This window comes from Ovis canadensis, chromosome 14, assembly GCF_042477335.2.
Source record: "Ovis canadensis isolate MfBH-ARS-UI-01 breed Bighorn chromosome 14, ARS-UI_OviCan_v2, whole genome shotgun sequence".
NCBI lineage: Eukaryota > Metazoa > Chordata > Mammalia > Artiodactyla > Bovidae > Ovis > Ovis canadensis.
The window spans coordinates 63,055,227-63,070,435 of record NC_091258.1 but is presented as its reverse complement, the minus strand read 5'-3'; the positions used below and the strand labels follow the sequence as shown (position 1 = coordinate 63,070,435).

Below are 15,209 nucleotides of genomic sequence, written 5' to 3'. Positions count from 1 at the left end.
TTCCTGGTTGGCTGGGTCCCAAGCTAGGCAGGGAGCATAGTGGGGTGTGTACATGAGAGGTGAAACAAGACAATTATATAATCAGGACCAAAGTCTGTCCTGCTTTCCCAGATAGTATAAAAGCCAACCATCTCAGACATCACCACCTGGCCATCACTCCCAGTTGCCACCATGCTGGCCTCAGGGCTGCTCCTCGTGGCTTTGCTGGCCTGTCTGACCATCATGGTCTTGATGTCTGTCTGGCGGCAAAGGAACCTCAAAGGGAAATTGCCTCCAGGGCCCACTCCTCTGCCCTTCATCGGGAACTACCTGCAGCTGAACACCGAGCAGATGTACAACTCCCTCATGAAGGTGTCATGGGGCAGAGATGGGTGGAATGGAATGAGGAGGGGTGGCCTGGGCCAGTTCGTCTGGGGCTTTTTGGCAGGGGATGGGCAATGTTGGGCAAGAGTCTTAGGAAAGAAGAAGGGAATTTTAAAGATCCAGTACCAGGGTCCTGGGGCTTCCCTGGTGGCCCAAAGGTAAAGAACCCATCTGCCGATTCAGGAGACTTGGGTTTGATCCCTGCACTGGGAATATGCCCCAGAGAAGGGAATAGCAATCCACTCCAGTATTCTTGCATGGGAAATGCCATGGACATAGGAGCCTGGCAGGCTACAGTCCATAGGGTCACAAAGAGTCAGACATGACTGAGCAACTCAACAACAACAATCGGGGTCCTAGCCAGGAAAAAAACGTATCTTGAGATGTCCAGCTCCTTGATAGTCAGAAGCTGTGAGGAAATGCATCCCAATATGTGAGGTCTGGGTACAGGGCCAGTTCAGAATAGGGGCTACTCCCACCAACTAACTCCCACTCACCTCTATCAGATCAGCGAGCGCTACGGCCCCGTGTTCACGATCCGCCTGGGGACCCGGCAGATCGTGGTGCTGTGCGGCTATGATGCTGTGAAGGAGGCTCTGGTGGACCAGGCTGAAGAATTCAGTGGGCGAGGAGTGCAGGCTACCTTTGACTGGCTCTTCAAAGGCTATGGTGAGGGAGACTGAGGGGAAGGGGCCACGGTCAGACAGACTTCGGGGTCCCCAGCTTTTTTCTCCTGACTGCCTCTGCTATTCCTGTCTCCACTCCTGTGCATTGCTGCCTGCCCCTGCTCTATCTTGTCTTCGTTTCTGCATCTGTTTCTCCCTGCTTCTCTCTGCCCCGTTCCCTTTCACTCGATGTCTCTTCTTTCTCTGTATTTCTTAGAGCCTCTTGGGATTTCTGCTTTGGAACCCTGGTCCTCTATCTCCATATGCCTTTTGGTCTTTTCTTTCTTTAAAGCTCTGGGCTTCCCCCGGTTTCTCTCTCCTTCCCTCTCTCTTTCTTCTTCCTTTGTCTTAGAATCTCCCATTATCTCTGCTTCAAAATCTCCATGCCTCCATCTCTTAGTAACAGTCTCTCTTTCCCCCCAGGGCCTCTCTGTTTCTTTCTCCCTATTTTTCTCTCTTCTTTTTGCGTGTGTCTGTTAGTCACTCGGTCGTGTCCAACTCTTTGTGACCCCATGGACTGTACCCAGCCAGGCTCCTCTGTCCATGGGATTCTCCAGGCAAGAATATTGGAGTGGGTTGCCATTTCCTCCTCCAGGGATCTTCCCAACCCAGGGATCGAACCCAGGTCACCTGTATTGCAGGTAAATTCTTTACCATCTGAGCCACCAGGGAAGTCCTTTAGAATTTGCCATGGTTATGTCTACCTCCCAGATTTCCATGCATCTTACTTCCCCTCCTTCCCTCCTCTGTCTCCTCTTCCCCTGAGTGTCTCTGTGTCTCTTGGCATATCTGTCTTGCCTCGTTCTTTCCGATTCTGTTCTTTGCACGAGGTCTTTCTTTCTGCATTTCTATGAGTCTGCGTTGTTTGTCTCAGCCTCTGTCTGTCTCTTTACCCCGCTTCCCTCCCTCTCCCCTTGCTCTCGCCCACCCTCTATCCCTCCTTCCCCTCTGCACCCTACTCTGGCTCTCTACCCTCCTTTTTCCCGCCTTGTTCTCTCTGTCCACCCCTTCTCTCTCTAGGGAGCCCGGGAGCCCGGGAGCCCGGGGCTGGTCTGGGCCCTGCCTCGCTCTGCCCTCGTCCAACTCCCGCGCTGCCTTCGCAGGAGTGGCTTTCAGCAACGGGGAGCGCGCCAAGCAGCTCCGGCGCTTCTCAATTACGACGCTGCGGGACTTCGGCGTGGGCAAGCGCGGCATCGAAGAGCGCATCCAGGAGGAGGCGGGCTTCCTCATCGAGGCCTTCCGGGGCACTCGCGGTGAGCCGGGGGGACCCACCGGTGTGCGAGGAGGAGGAAACACCCGACGCGGCCACAGCGTTCTGGCGCGGGAAGTGGGGGGCCACGTTGGGGGAAGGGTCTTGGGTCCGGTGCTGGAAGTATAGTTCAGCACTGCCGTGCCCTCCTTCACGTCTCAGACCGCATCAGACCGCCGAGCTGACTCTCCGCTAAATCCCTGTCTCTCCCCAACCCCCTCCGCTCTCATCCCCCCAGGCGCCTTCATCGATCCCACCTTCTTCCTGAGCCGAACGGTCTCCAATGTCATCAGCTCCATTGTCTTCGGGGACCGCTTTGACTACGAGGACAAAGAGTTCCTGTCACTACTGCGAATGATGCTGGGAAGCTTCCAGTTCACCGCTACGTCTACCGGGCAGGTAACCCGAGTCGACCTGGCTCTATCCTGCTCCTACGGCAACCTGCCGACTCCTCACCCCACCCCACCCCACACACACACATGAGACCTGCCCCAAACTCCCATCCTCCCCCAGACAGGGTCCCCTCAAAACCAGACCACCACTCTTGGACAACTCAACAGCTGCACCAGAGCCCAATACTCAGTCTCCTGGATACCTGGATATCTCAAAAGATGCAACCTCCACCAAAAAAAGAAGAAAAAAAAAACCTGCAGAAAAGATACATGTCCTCAACCCAGCTTTCTTACAAGACAGGTGTCCTCATCCCAGCTTATCTTACTCTCTAACAAGTGGTCCCTTTTTAGACACTCCATCTCAAAAAAGGGGAGGGGGCCTCTTGGTGGTCCAGTGGTTCTGACTCTGCGCTTCCAATGCAGAAGCCATGGGTTCAATCCCTGGTCGGAGAACTAAGATCCTGCATGCTGCTTGCTGTGGCAAAAAAAAAAAAAAAGATATTTTCTTTCCATCTGAATTTCTTAACACCTGGCAAGTGGTCACCTCAGCCTACTTCCTGACTACCTGGACACCTGGTGCTTCAAAATTCAGCCCACCAAAATCACTGGTTATCCACAGATGTCCCAAACCAGCCCACTGGAATCTCCAGAGAGTGCCCCCTCCCCAGTTCACTTAAATAGCTGAACATGTAGACAGGTCCCCCAACCAAGACCCCTAAATGCATAAACACCTAGGTAGACTGTTCCCCACACACCCAAATAAGCGTCCCCTGATCCAGCTCATTTCCAGCACCTACAGAAGTGCCCTCCATTGGCCCATTTGAATATCTGAACACCTGAACAGGTATTTCCCCACCTTAACACCTGCACCCCAACCCCACTTTAGTACCTCAACACCTGCACAGAAACCCCAACCCAGACCCCGTAAACATCTGGACAGTTATGTCCAACTGAGACCACACCAATGCCTAAACACTTAGGCAGGTGACCACCACCCATACAAGTCCCGTCTAAATAGCTAAACACCTGGACAGGTGTCTCCCAACCCAACTTCATCTGATATATGAACCCCGGGTATGTTTCTCCAATCCAACATCATCTGAATATCTGAATATGTGTCCCAGTCCATCTCACTTTATTCCTTGGACAGGGGCCCTCACACGTAACTCACTGTGAAAACACATTCCCATCCAGCCTCATCAAAATATGTAAATATCTGGGCAGACACCTGTAACCCAGTACCTGCCTTGCCCTGAGACAGGGCCCACTCCCACGAGGTCCTGCACACTGACAGCTGTCCTTCCCTCCCCTTCTCCCCTCCCCATCATCAGCTCTACGAGATGTTCTACTCAGTGATGAAATATCTGCCAGGGCCACAGCAGCAGGCCTTTAAGGAGCTGCAGGGACTGGAGGACTTCATAGCCAAGAAGGTGGAACAAAACCAGCGCACACTGGACCCCAACTCCCCACGGGACTTCATCGACTCCTTCCTCATCCGCATGCAGGAGGTACCCCCTCACAGCCAGGATGAAGAGGCCCAGAGCTAGGCAGAGGGAAATCAGGCTCGGGGTGGAGGAGAACAGAGGCCCCTCGAAATCACCCCTCCCCCAACCTAATAATAACTCACCGACTCTGTGGACAGTTTGAGTAAGCTCCGGGAGTTGGCGATGGACAGGGAAGCTTGGCATGCAGCCATCCATGCGGTCGCAGAGTTGGACATGACTGAGCCACCTAACTGAACTGAACTAACAATCTTCACAACTGAACTAATAATCTAACTAACTAAATAACTAACTAATAATTTAAATAACTAACTAACTGAACTAGTAATCTTCACAATCCCAGTGATAATTAACCATCACTCTTCCACTACTGGAGTTCCCAGGTGGCACCAGTGGCAAAGAACCCACCTGCCAATGCAAGAGATATAAGAGATACGAGTTTGATCCCTGTGTCGGGAAGATCCCCTGGAGGAGGACACAACAACCCACTCCAGTATTCCTGCCTGGAGAATCCCATGGGCAGAGGAGCCTGGCGGGCTACAGTCCATGAGGTCGCACGGAGTCAGACACGACTGAAATGACTTAGCACAGCACACATTCCACCTATTAAGCCGTTCTGTCCACAGGCAGGACTTATGAATGCGAATCGCGATAGCAAATATTTCTGTAAAACTACCGTGCACCAGGTTTCCCAGGTTGCACAAGTGGTAAAGAACCCACCTGCCAATGCAGGAGACAGAAGAGACGTGGGTTCGATCCCTGGGTCGGGAAGATCTCCTGAAAGAGGGCATAGCAACCCAGTATTCCTGCCTGGAGAATCCCATGGACAGAGGAGCCTGGTGGGCTATAGCCCATGGAGTCACAAGGAGGTAGACACCACTGAAGTGACTTAGCACGCAGGCCCCAGTGGTTAGGACTCTGCACTCTCATTGCCAAGGGCCTGGGGTTTAATCCCTGGTCAGAGAAGATCCTGCAAGTCACATGGCACAGCCCTCCCCAAAAAAGGGGGGATTTGATTTGAAAAGGTAATAAAATAGAGTGTTGTTACTCGCTCGGTCGTGTCTGACGGTTTGCGACCCCATGGACTGTAGCCCACCAAGCTCTTCAGTTCACGCACGGGATTCTCCAGGCAGGAATACTGAAGTGGGTAACTATTCCTTTCTCCAGGGGATCTTCCTGATCCAGGGATTAAACCCGAGTCTCCTGCATTGCAGGCAGATTCTGTCTGAGCCACCAGCTGCTACTGCTGCTAAGTCGCTTCAGTCGTGTCTGACTCTGTGCGACCCCATAGATGGCAGCCCACCAGGCTCCCCCGTCCCTGGGATTCTCCAGACAAGAACACTGGAGTGGGTTGCCATTTCCTTCTCCAATGCATGAAAGTGAAAAGTGAAAGTGAAGTTGCTCAGTCGTGTCCGACTCTTTGCGACCCCATGGACTGCAGCCTACCAGGTTCCTCCATCCATGGGATTTTCCAGGCAAGAGTACTGGAGTGGGGTGCCATTGGAAGCCCCTATAAAATAAAGAGACAGGTCCAAAGGGAAAACCCCCAGAAGGGCCCTCAGAGCATAGGGCTTCACCTGAAGCCCTCTGTCCATGCAGGAGAAGGAGAATCCCAACACGGAGTTCTACATGAAGAACCTGGTGCTAACAACCCTGAACCTCTTCTTTGCGGGCACTGAGACGGTCAGCACGACCATGCGGTATGGCTTCCTGCTGCTCATGAAGCACCCAGATGTGGAGGGTAAGGCTGGAGAGGGCAGGGAAGCGGGCACCACGGACCCCTCCCCCAAATTCCTCTGAGCCTGCTGCAATGGTCCCATCTCTCTCAGGTCCACAGACCCTCAGACACGCTCTGCTCTCTAGAGACTAGGTGATGTTTGGCTGATAAGCACCAGCCAAGTCTCACCAGCTGTTAAAATATTGAAAATATCTGAACTGATTGGTATACAGTTCCTGCGGCTGACCCAACCAAGTGCCCACTGCCCCCTCCTCCAGACATTCCCCAGGACTCTTCCTCTGCACCTCCCCCTTCCATAGGACCAGGTGAACAAGGTGGGCTTCCCTGGTGGCTCAGTGGTAGAGAACCTGCCTGCCAGTGCAGGAGATGCAAGTTCAATCCCTGGGTCAGGAAGATCCCCTGGAGAAGGAAATGGCAACCCACTCCAGTATTTCTGCCTGGGAAAGCCCGTGGACAGAGGAGCCCAGCAGGCTACAGTCCATGGGGTCACAAACAGTCAGACACAACTGAAGCAACCAAACAGCAACAAAGCGAACAAGACCCTGCACCAACAGTGTCTACAGCCGCCGTCTGATCTGAATGGTCTGCATCCACATCACACATGCATGTTGTACATATTTGGATTTTCATTCCTGCCCCGCGTCCCCTCAAGAGCTAAATATGTTCTCCCCCCTCCCCTAGCCAAAATCCATGAGGAGATTGACCGCGTGATCGGCAAGAACCGTCAGCCCAAGTTTGAGGACCGGGCCAAGATGCCCTACACAGAGGCTGTGATCCACGAGATCCAGAGATTCGGAGACATGATCCCCATGGGCCTGGCCCGCAGAATCACCAAGGATACCAAGTTTCGAGACTTCCTCCTCCCCAAGGTGCTGCCCCACCCAGCCCGTTCCCTGTGACCCTAAACCCCGTTCCCCTTAGAACCTTCCCAGCCCATGACCCACGGGACCCACTCCCCTAATCAAAGACTTTCCCCACTACCATGTCCCTGCCACCTTCCCCCTTGGAGACTCCTGAATTCCAGACCTCTTGCCTCAAGGAATATGAACCCTGTGTGCCCCCAAATTCCTGTCTCAAGAGAAATGAACCTCATTTCCCCTAGACCTTCAAAGACATGATCTCATGTCCCCCAAGCATCCTGCCTAGAGGGACATGAACCCCATGTCTCCCAAAATTCCTTTCTCAGGAAACATGACCCTCCCGCCCCCTCAACCTCCTGCCATGGGAGGCATGAACTATGTGTCCCCGAAACCATCTGCTCCAAGAGACATAGAACCCGTGCTCTTCAAACTTCCCTTCTCAGGGGACATAAGCCCCATGTCAGCCAAACTTCTTGTCTGGAGGACATGAATCTCATGTCCCCCAAAGCACCTCCTTCAGAGGACCCCAACTCCCATGCCTTCCCTTGTCCTCACCTGGGGCACCCAAACTCCCCCTCTGCCCACAATGTGCTTTCATCATACCCATCCCCTACTCCACCTTATCAAAGTCCCCTCCCTCCTCTCAACCAGGGCACCGAAGTGTTCCCTATGCTGGGTTCCGTGCTGAGAGACCCCAAGTTCTTCTCCAACCCCGGAGATTTCAATCCCCAGCACTTCCTGGACGAGAAGGGGCAATTTAAGAAGAGTGATGCTTTTGTGCCCTTCTCCATCGGTAAGAGACACTGCCAAGTCAACACCCACAGGGACCTCCTTCATCTCTAAGGCTAGGTTAACTAGCTTCTTTCTCCAGCTTGGAAGTCCTTCTTACCATATACCCTGGGGCCAATCAGCAATCCCCATAACTACCAAGAGCCTGGGCCAAAGGGAAAGAAAAGGAATGATCGTACCCCTTTCAGAGATGGGGAAAATCAAGGCCCAGAGTGAGAGATTCAAGTCCAAGATCATTTAAATCCTTCAGACTCTTAGAAAGGCGATGACAGCAGTAGCCATATTTGAGTGTGTATTTAGGGGTAAGGGGCATCCAAAGTTCCAGTTGCTGCAGTCTGGGCTCCTCCCACCAAAAGTTCTAGGGAAACAGGCTCAGAGAGGGGTAGCAACTTCTCTGCAAGGCTCTCCAGCCTCGATATTCCAGCCCTTCTTCCCTGAGAGGACGCAGCTGGGGGTCGGTAGTGGGGGTCAGGCAACAGTGAGAACAGGCCTCACCTCTGCGCCTCTGGTCATTCAGGAAAGCGGTACTGTTTCGGAGAAGGCCTCGCCAGAATGGAGCTCTTCCTCTTCTTCACCACCATCATGCAGAACTTCCGCTTCAAGTCCCCACAGTCACCCCAGGACATCGACGTGTCCCCCAAACTCGTAGGCTTTGCCACTATCCCGCCAAACTACACCATGAGCTTCCTGCCCCGTTGAGTCAGGGCTGTGCCCGGTGGGGCTGGTGGGAGGAGCAAATGGGGGAGGGAAGGGCCTAGGCGGGGTTATGAGGGAGGGCGGGGCTAAGGATAGGGAAAGGAGGGGTATGGGAGCAGAAGGGAGGGGCTAAGGGCGGAGTTAGGGAAGGGGCGGGGCTATTGATGAGACATAGTAGAGGGTGGGGAGGAAAGGGCAAGGTGGATAGGAGAGAAAGAAGAAACAGAACGACTCTTTGTTCAGCTTGCTAGAGATGAGATGAGAGGAAAAGAAACCTTATGTTATACTTTGAGTCAGTCGTGTCCGACTCTTTGCGACCCCATGGACTGTAGCCTACCAGGGTCCTCCGTCCGTGGGATTCTCCAGGCAAGAGTACTGGGGTGGGTTGCCGTTTCCTTCTCCAGGAGATCTTCCCAACCCAGGGATCGAACCCGGGTCTCCCGGGTCTCCCGCATTGCTTTACCATCTGAGCCACCAGGGAAGCTTGAATAGTAACAATAACAGATATTGTTTATTGAGCAAGTATTCTGTGTCAGTTCTATACTTAGTGTCTTAAACTCACCTCACTTAATGCTCACAAGCCTACCGTGATAGGAAACAGTATCTATGCCCATTTTACAGATAACAAAGATGAGGACCAGAAAGTTCCCACAGAACACAAGTCAGTCAGTACTCAGCAAGTACATGAATACAGATGGCCATACTTAACCCACAGTCCTTGGATAGCATCCCTTCCTCAAGTGAAAGAAAACACAGCAACTTATTATATTATTACACAACCTGAACAGCTCTGTCCGGGGGACTTTTCCAGAGTCCTGACAGGCAGCTCACCTGGCTTTACTACACACTTGCCTATGCTCTTCCCAACTCGGGCACACTTTGGATGACAGCGTATTTTGTGCCTACCACCAGATAAGGCTACTGTGTCCAACGGGAGTCAGACTGTTGTTGGGGTTTTCTGGATGTGCTAGGTCTCCACTGCTGCACGCAGGCTTTTCTCTAGTTGCAGCAAGGAGGGGCTGCTCTTCACTGCAGAGCTCGGACTTCTCATTTTGGTGGCTTCTCTTGTAGCGGAGCACTGGCTCTAGGGGCATGGGTTTCAGTAGTTGTGACGCACCGGTTTAGTGGCCCCATAGCAAATGGGATCTTCCCGGACCAGGCATGGTACCTGTATCTCCTGCATTGCAAGACAGATTCTTAGCCACTGGACTACCAGGGAAGCCCTAGAAGTCAGACTTCTTAATAAAATGGATGGGAGAGAGAACCTCTTTCAGAGAAATGTCAGAAGTTTGGTAACGACGCAGCCATGTCTCTGTGTGTGCATGTGTGCATGCATACGGGAAAGTATATGATTGCCTGTTCTCCAGAGTACATGCAGGAAGTTGTATTTCCTATGAGTTTCTGAAGGTGGGGCTCTTTCTGATGGATCTGAGATCTGTAGTGCATCTCTGAATCACCTGCTTACTCTCAGATAAGTTTGTGTATGTCCCCTTGGAAGTGGCATCCTTCAGCACTGCACAGCCTGAAAATTCATAATACATCTGTTGCCCTAATGGTCTGGGAGTGAGCAACGAGAATGAAGACAGAACACGAAATCTGGTGCAATGGGTCAGGGGACCTGCAGTCTCTGTGGGACTGAGGTGCAGAGTCCACTCTGAGTCCAGCTTTTATTTCTAATTGCAGACTATAAGACTTTCTCAGATCTTATCTTTCTCAAGACACATGCTGTGTTAATCACGTACTCCTAAATGTCAAGGACTACACTGACATAGTCCAGCTCTCCTTGTGTTCACCCCAGGCTGTTCCCTCCTGGGCTAGTTTCGGGAACCATCAGCAAGTGCACAGGCAGCGTTCATGTCTGGAGCCGACCTGGTATTCCAAGGTCCACGCTTTCATGATCCCAGTCATACTCCCTTCTGGGTCGGGCCTTGGGGTTTGTAACAAGGTGATTATTCTTAAGAAAAATACACAAGATAATCATTAACACAGGTTCTTAAAATATGCTGTTTTTCCAGGTGTTATTTCTGTGGAATTTCTCAAGGTTGTGAAAGCACATTATTAGGAATTCCCACTACACACATCAGCTTTAGATCTTTGTATTAGACCACTGGTTAGTTCTAACCTTCGCTCTAAATGCTATACAGGTGTTGCCTCCACAAAACTTGCCACACTTGAAGGACCAGTGATTTGAGATCAAGTGAGAGGAAATCTGGTCCTTTGAACCCTACAAATTTCCTAACAGGCTGATTCTCAGGATTTTCAATTTGCATTGTCTGTGTTTGACCACGTGGGTTCCATGAATTGGCTGCTTCATACTCATTGGGAGGAGCTAAGAATCCACAGTGTCACATTCTTTATTATTACAAGCACACTATTTAACAATTCAGTGAAGTGAAAAGTGAAAGTGTTAGTCATGTCCAACTCTGTGCGACCCCATAGACGTAACCTGCCAGGCTCCTCTGTCCATAGGATATCCCAGGCAAGAATACTGGAGTGGGTTGCCATTTCCTTCTCCAGGGGATCTTCCTGACCCAGGAATCAAACCCAGGTATGTACCTTGCAGGCAGATTGTTTACCATCTGAGCCACCAGGGCAGTCCCTAACAGTCCAGAGTCAGAATCAAACCTTATCCGTCCATATGCGTGTCACTTTAAGAGGCTTCCAGAAACCACACCTGGGGGAAATCTCAGAATCGTGGCTTAACTAAACTGTTGAATCTTGGAACTGCAGAGTCCACAGTCATAATTGTGGGATCTCAGGTTCCCACAACCTTAGACTCAGAACGTTTGAATCACTGATGCTTGGAATTCTTGAAGCTCAGAATTTTAGCATGAGTTTCCCCTGCCCACATCCTTGGGAACTTCATTCGTAGTCCCTCTGGTGGCAAATGTTCTTCAAGTTGAAAGTTCCTTCTGAGAAAGAGTTAAGAGAGAAAAGGAAGGGCTGGAGCTAGCTGGGTTCTGACAATGAGGCATATCTCCAGGGAAAGGTAGAGTGGCTAGCAGGTCTTTGTCTAGCAAGAAGGGAGACGAGAGTGAAGAGAGAACAAGTATTAATCTCCAGAATCCTCAAACTTACACTTGAAAAGGGAAAAGCGGGAATCCATCAAGGCATCACCAAAGGTGCCAGGACAAGTCACATTCTAGCCACCAGTACATCCATCTCACCTGTCCGGATAGACGCTCCCAGCTTTGTCGCTCTGGAAGGGCCACTGACCCAACCCAGCAAAGAGACAGTGCTGGGGTGGAGGTGTGAACAGAGGCCCTGGCTTCTGGTCCAAGCTTTGTCGCTATTAATAAGTTCTTGGGTCCTTCTGAGCCTCTCTCTGGCCTCTCTTTCTCATCTGACTCCTTCACAAGAATTATTTGAAGATTGAAATATGGTGTAAAACTCAATGGGTGCAGGGATGAGAGGATGAGAGTAGTGATGTTTCTGTGTAGCTTGGTTTTCGCTATCGTCTTCTGCCAAGCCAAGAATCCTTAGACACCTGTTGTTGCCATAATGACAACCATGGGTAGCGTGTGTTGAGTGCCTGCTATGTGCCAAGCTCTGTGCTGAGCCCCTTGTATGAGTATCACAAGCTGGGCTTATGTCAACAGAAATACATCATCTCACAGTTCTGCAACCTCAACCCCAAATCAAGGTCAGCCGGATCACGCCCCCTCTGAAACCACCGAGGAGTCCTTCCTTGCCTCTTCTTAGCTTTCAGTGGCTTGCAGCAGTCTTTGGCATTGCTTGGCTTGCAGCTGTATAATTGTGAACTCTGCCTTTGTTACGACATGGTATCTTCCCTGTGTTTGTCTCTCTTCACGTGGCCATCTTTTTGTAAGGATACCAGCCATACTCCAGGATGACTTTATCTTTACTGATTCTATCTTCAGTGATTCTTTTTCCAAATAAGATCACACTCTTAGGTACTGGGAGTTCAGACTTCAGCATAGCTTCTTGACACAGTTTAATCCATAACACCACTTACACATGCACTCATTCAAACCAGACATGTTACAAGTGTCTGCAAGATGAGACTAATGATCTCTCGTTACAGATGAGCAAAGGTTAAAGAATCTGCCCAGGGACTTCCCTAGCAGTCCAGTAGGACCAGTGCAAGGAATGTGGGTTTGATCCCTGGTCTGGGAACTCACATGCTGAGGAGTGACTAAGCCTGCACACCTCAACCAGAGAATTTGTGTGATACCATGAAAGAACCCACGTGGCACAGCAAAGATCCTGAGTGCCGCAACTAAGGATTGACAGAACCAAATAAATAAATAAATTTAAAAAAAAAAGAATCTGCATAAAGCAACACAGGACACGACAAAGGCAGGCAGCTGGGTTCCAGAGCGCCTCTCTGAAGGTTCCAATGATGGTTTGGATGGACCTCCTGCCCCCAAAAAATTCTGAAAGAGGGGAATGGTGCTTGGAAGAAATGTTTTGGAGAAAGGAGGTAGAGGGATGAAAATGCAGATGTCATATCACCCCTGACTCAGATGCCTGATGTGCCACGTGTGGCTGTTCCCAGGAGGCACACAAACCTGTATAAACACGTGCACAGAGATACCTGTATAACTGAAGCGATGCTTTTCTTATTCACGAGAGGCATGCTGCTATTTTGTATTGTCTTCTGTTTTATTTGTTTAATGCTGGTGACAACCCCTCAAGCTGCTTTTATAAATCATCAGTTTGATTCAAACTGCAGTTTGAAGAGAGGAAGTTTAAAAGATAAATTCCAAATTTGCTGAGTTAGTCTCCAAGATCCTTTCCAGCCTGGGTTCTGCCCTCCTCTCCCAGGCTCATTTCATGACGTCCGTCCCGTGACACTAAACAGATCCTATTCCCCAAGCTCACCAAACTTCTATTACTGTGCATGGACTTGTCCCATCTGCAAGCATTTGAATCGACTCTTCCCTCTGCCTAGAATGCCACTCCTGCCCTCTCTGCTGAAGGGAAGGACTGTTGTGGTGGTGATATTGGCAGGAATAACAAGCCAACAGGAAAGAAAGAATCCTTTCTTCTTCTACCAGGGACATTCCATTCTCCACTTAATGGTCCCGTGGGATCCAGCAGGAAATGGAGAAAAAAAAAATGGTTCCCAGGATTTCCAAAGAAGTACCACAAAGGAAAGTATCAAAACACGGCTTTGACATGTAATTTTTCAGACAATGTTGGCTATGATGGTTACTTAGCATCCTTCTCCATGATCTCTTGCAGAAAACAGAAAATAAGGAAATACTTCTCAACTTGTTTAAGGAGGCCAGTATTCCCCTGATGCCAAAGTGAGACAATGATAGTACAAAACGGGAAGTTACAGACCAATATCCCTCATAAATACAGATACAAAAATTGTCAACAAAATATTAGCAAATCAAACCCATCAACATTTTTTTTTTTTTAAAAAAGAGCAATATAGCCAGTGAGGTTTATTCCCAGGGTAAAGACTGGATCAACATTCAAAAATGAATGTTGACCAAGGAACAGATGCAATCCAACCAAGAAAGTGTAGTCTTTTCAACAAATGATGCCACAACAGCTGAATAGCCACATGGATAAAAGAAATGAATCTAGACACAGCCCTGACACTGTCTACAAAAATCAATTCAAAATTGATCAAGGATCTAAACGTAGAATGGAAAAGAAAACTTTTAGAAGACAACATAGAAAATCTAGGTGTCCTTGGGTCTGACAATGACTTCTGAGACATAACACCAAATGTACAATCCAATTGATAAATGGACTACGATAAAAATAAAAACTTCTGTTCTGCAAAGGACAGTTAAGAGAATGAAAAATACAAGCTACAGACTGGGAGCAAATGCTTGCAAAGCACATATCTGATAAATGACTTGTATCCAAAATATACCAAAATAAAAAGACATAAAATTGGACAGTAAGCTAAAAACAACCCAGGGGCTTTCCTAGTGGTCCGGTGGCCAAGACTCTGTGCTCCCAATGCAGAGCGCATGTTCCATCCCTGGTCAGGGAACTATATTCCACATGCTGCAATTTAAAAAGATCCTTCAGAATTAAAGATTTTAAAATTTAAAAAATAAAAAACTTAAAAAAAAAAAAAAAGATCCTTCATGGTGCAACTAAGATCCAGCACAGCTAAATAAATAGTTTATTGAAAAAAAAAGAAAAAGGAAAATGCAACCCAGTTTTTAAATGGGCGAAAATTCTGAATGGACCCCACACCAAAGAAGATGTACACATAGCTAATAAGCATAAGAAACAACACTTGACATCACATTTCATTAGGGAATTAACAAATCTGGAAAATACTGAGCTATCCGGGATACACACCTACTGAACAGCTAAAATCCAAAACACCGACAAGACCAAGTGCTGGCAAGGATGTAGCACAACAGGTACTCTCACAGATTGCTGGTGGGAATGCAAACTGGTTCAGCCACTTTGGAAGACAATTTGGCAGCTTCTTACAAAGCTAAACATTGTCTATCATATGACCCAGCAGATGTGCCCTTTGGTATTTACCCAAATGGGTTAATGAATTCCTATTCTTAAATTTCCTTGAAATCAAGACCCAGCTTCTTTTTGCTTAATATCCCTTTCCTCAATTTATCTCTGCCCACTCTCATTTTACTACAAGCAGTAAGAAGAAAAAGAAGAGAAAGTCGTTCAGTCTTGTCCGACTCTGAGACCCCATGGACTACAGCCCACCAGGCTCCTCTGTCCGTGGGATTCTCCAGGGAAGAACACTGGAGTGGGTTGCCATAAGCAGTAAAAAGTAACCAGATCACACCTTCAATGTTTCGCTTGGAAATATCTTCAGCTAAATATCCAAGTTCATTGTTTACAAGTTCTGCTTCCCATACAACTGTAATACCCAATTCAGCTAAGCTTTCTGCCACAATATATTTCCTCCAATTTCAAAGCACTTTCCACATTTCCTTCCTTCTGAGTCCTCACCAACAGTGCCTTTAACATGTATATTTCTACC

General features: G+C 49.2%; 1 protein-coding gene and 1 long non-coding RNA gene across 2 annotated transcripts in view; one reads left to right on the top strand and one right to left on the bottom strand.

Annotated features, from left to right (window-relative positions):
• The first annotated feature begins 46 nt into the window (after positions 1-46).
• Positions 47-8,772, top strand: LOC138418880 (cytochrome P450 2A13). Its single transcript, XM_069550808.1, has 9 exons — positions 47-351; positions 870-1,032; positions 2,132-2,281; positions 2,516-2,676; positions 4,001-4,177; positions 5,771-5,912; positions 6,591-6,778; positions 7,421-7,562; positions 8,076-8,772. Exons 1-9 carry the CDS (start codon positions 172-174, stop codon positions 8,255-8,257), a joined length of 1,485 nt encoding a protein of 494 aa, XP_069406909.1. The 5' UTR covers positions 47-171; the 3' UTR covers positions 8,258-8,772.
• Positions 8,075-15,209, bottom strand: part of LOC138418881 (uncharacterized) — a 46,508-nt gene continuing 39,373 nt past the window's right edge. Inside the window, exon 2 of the long non-coding RNA XR_011248756.1 lies at positions 8,075-10,208. This is a non-coding gene — a long non-coding RNA (uncharacterized lncRNA). The remainder of the gene's footprint in view (positions 10,209-15,209) is intronic.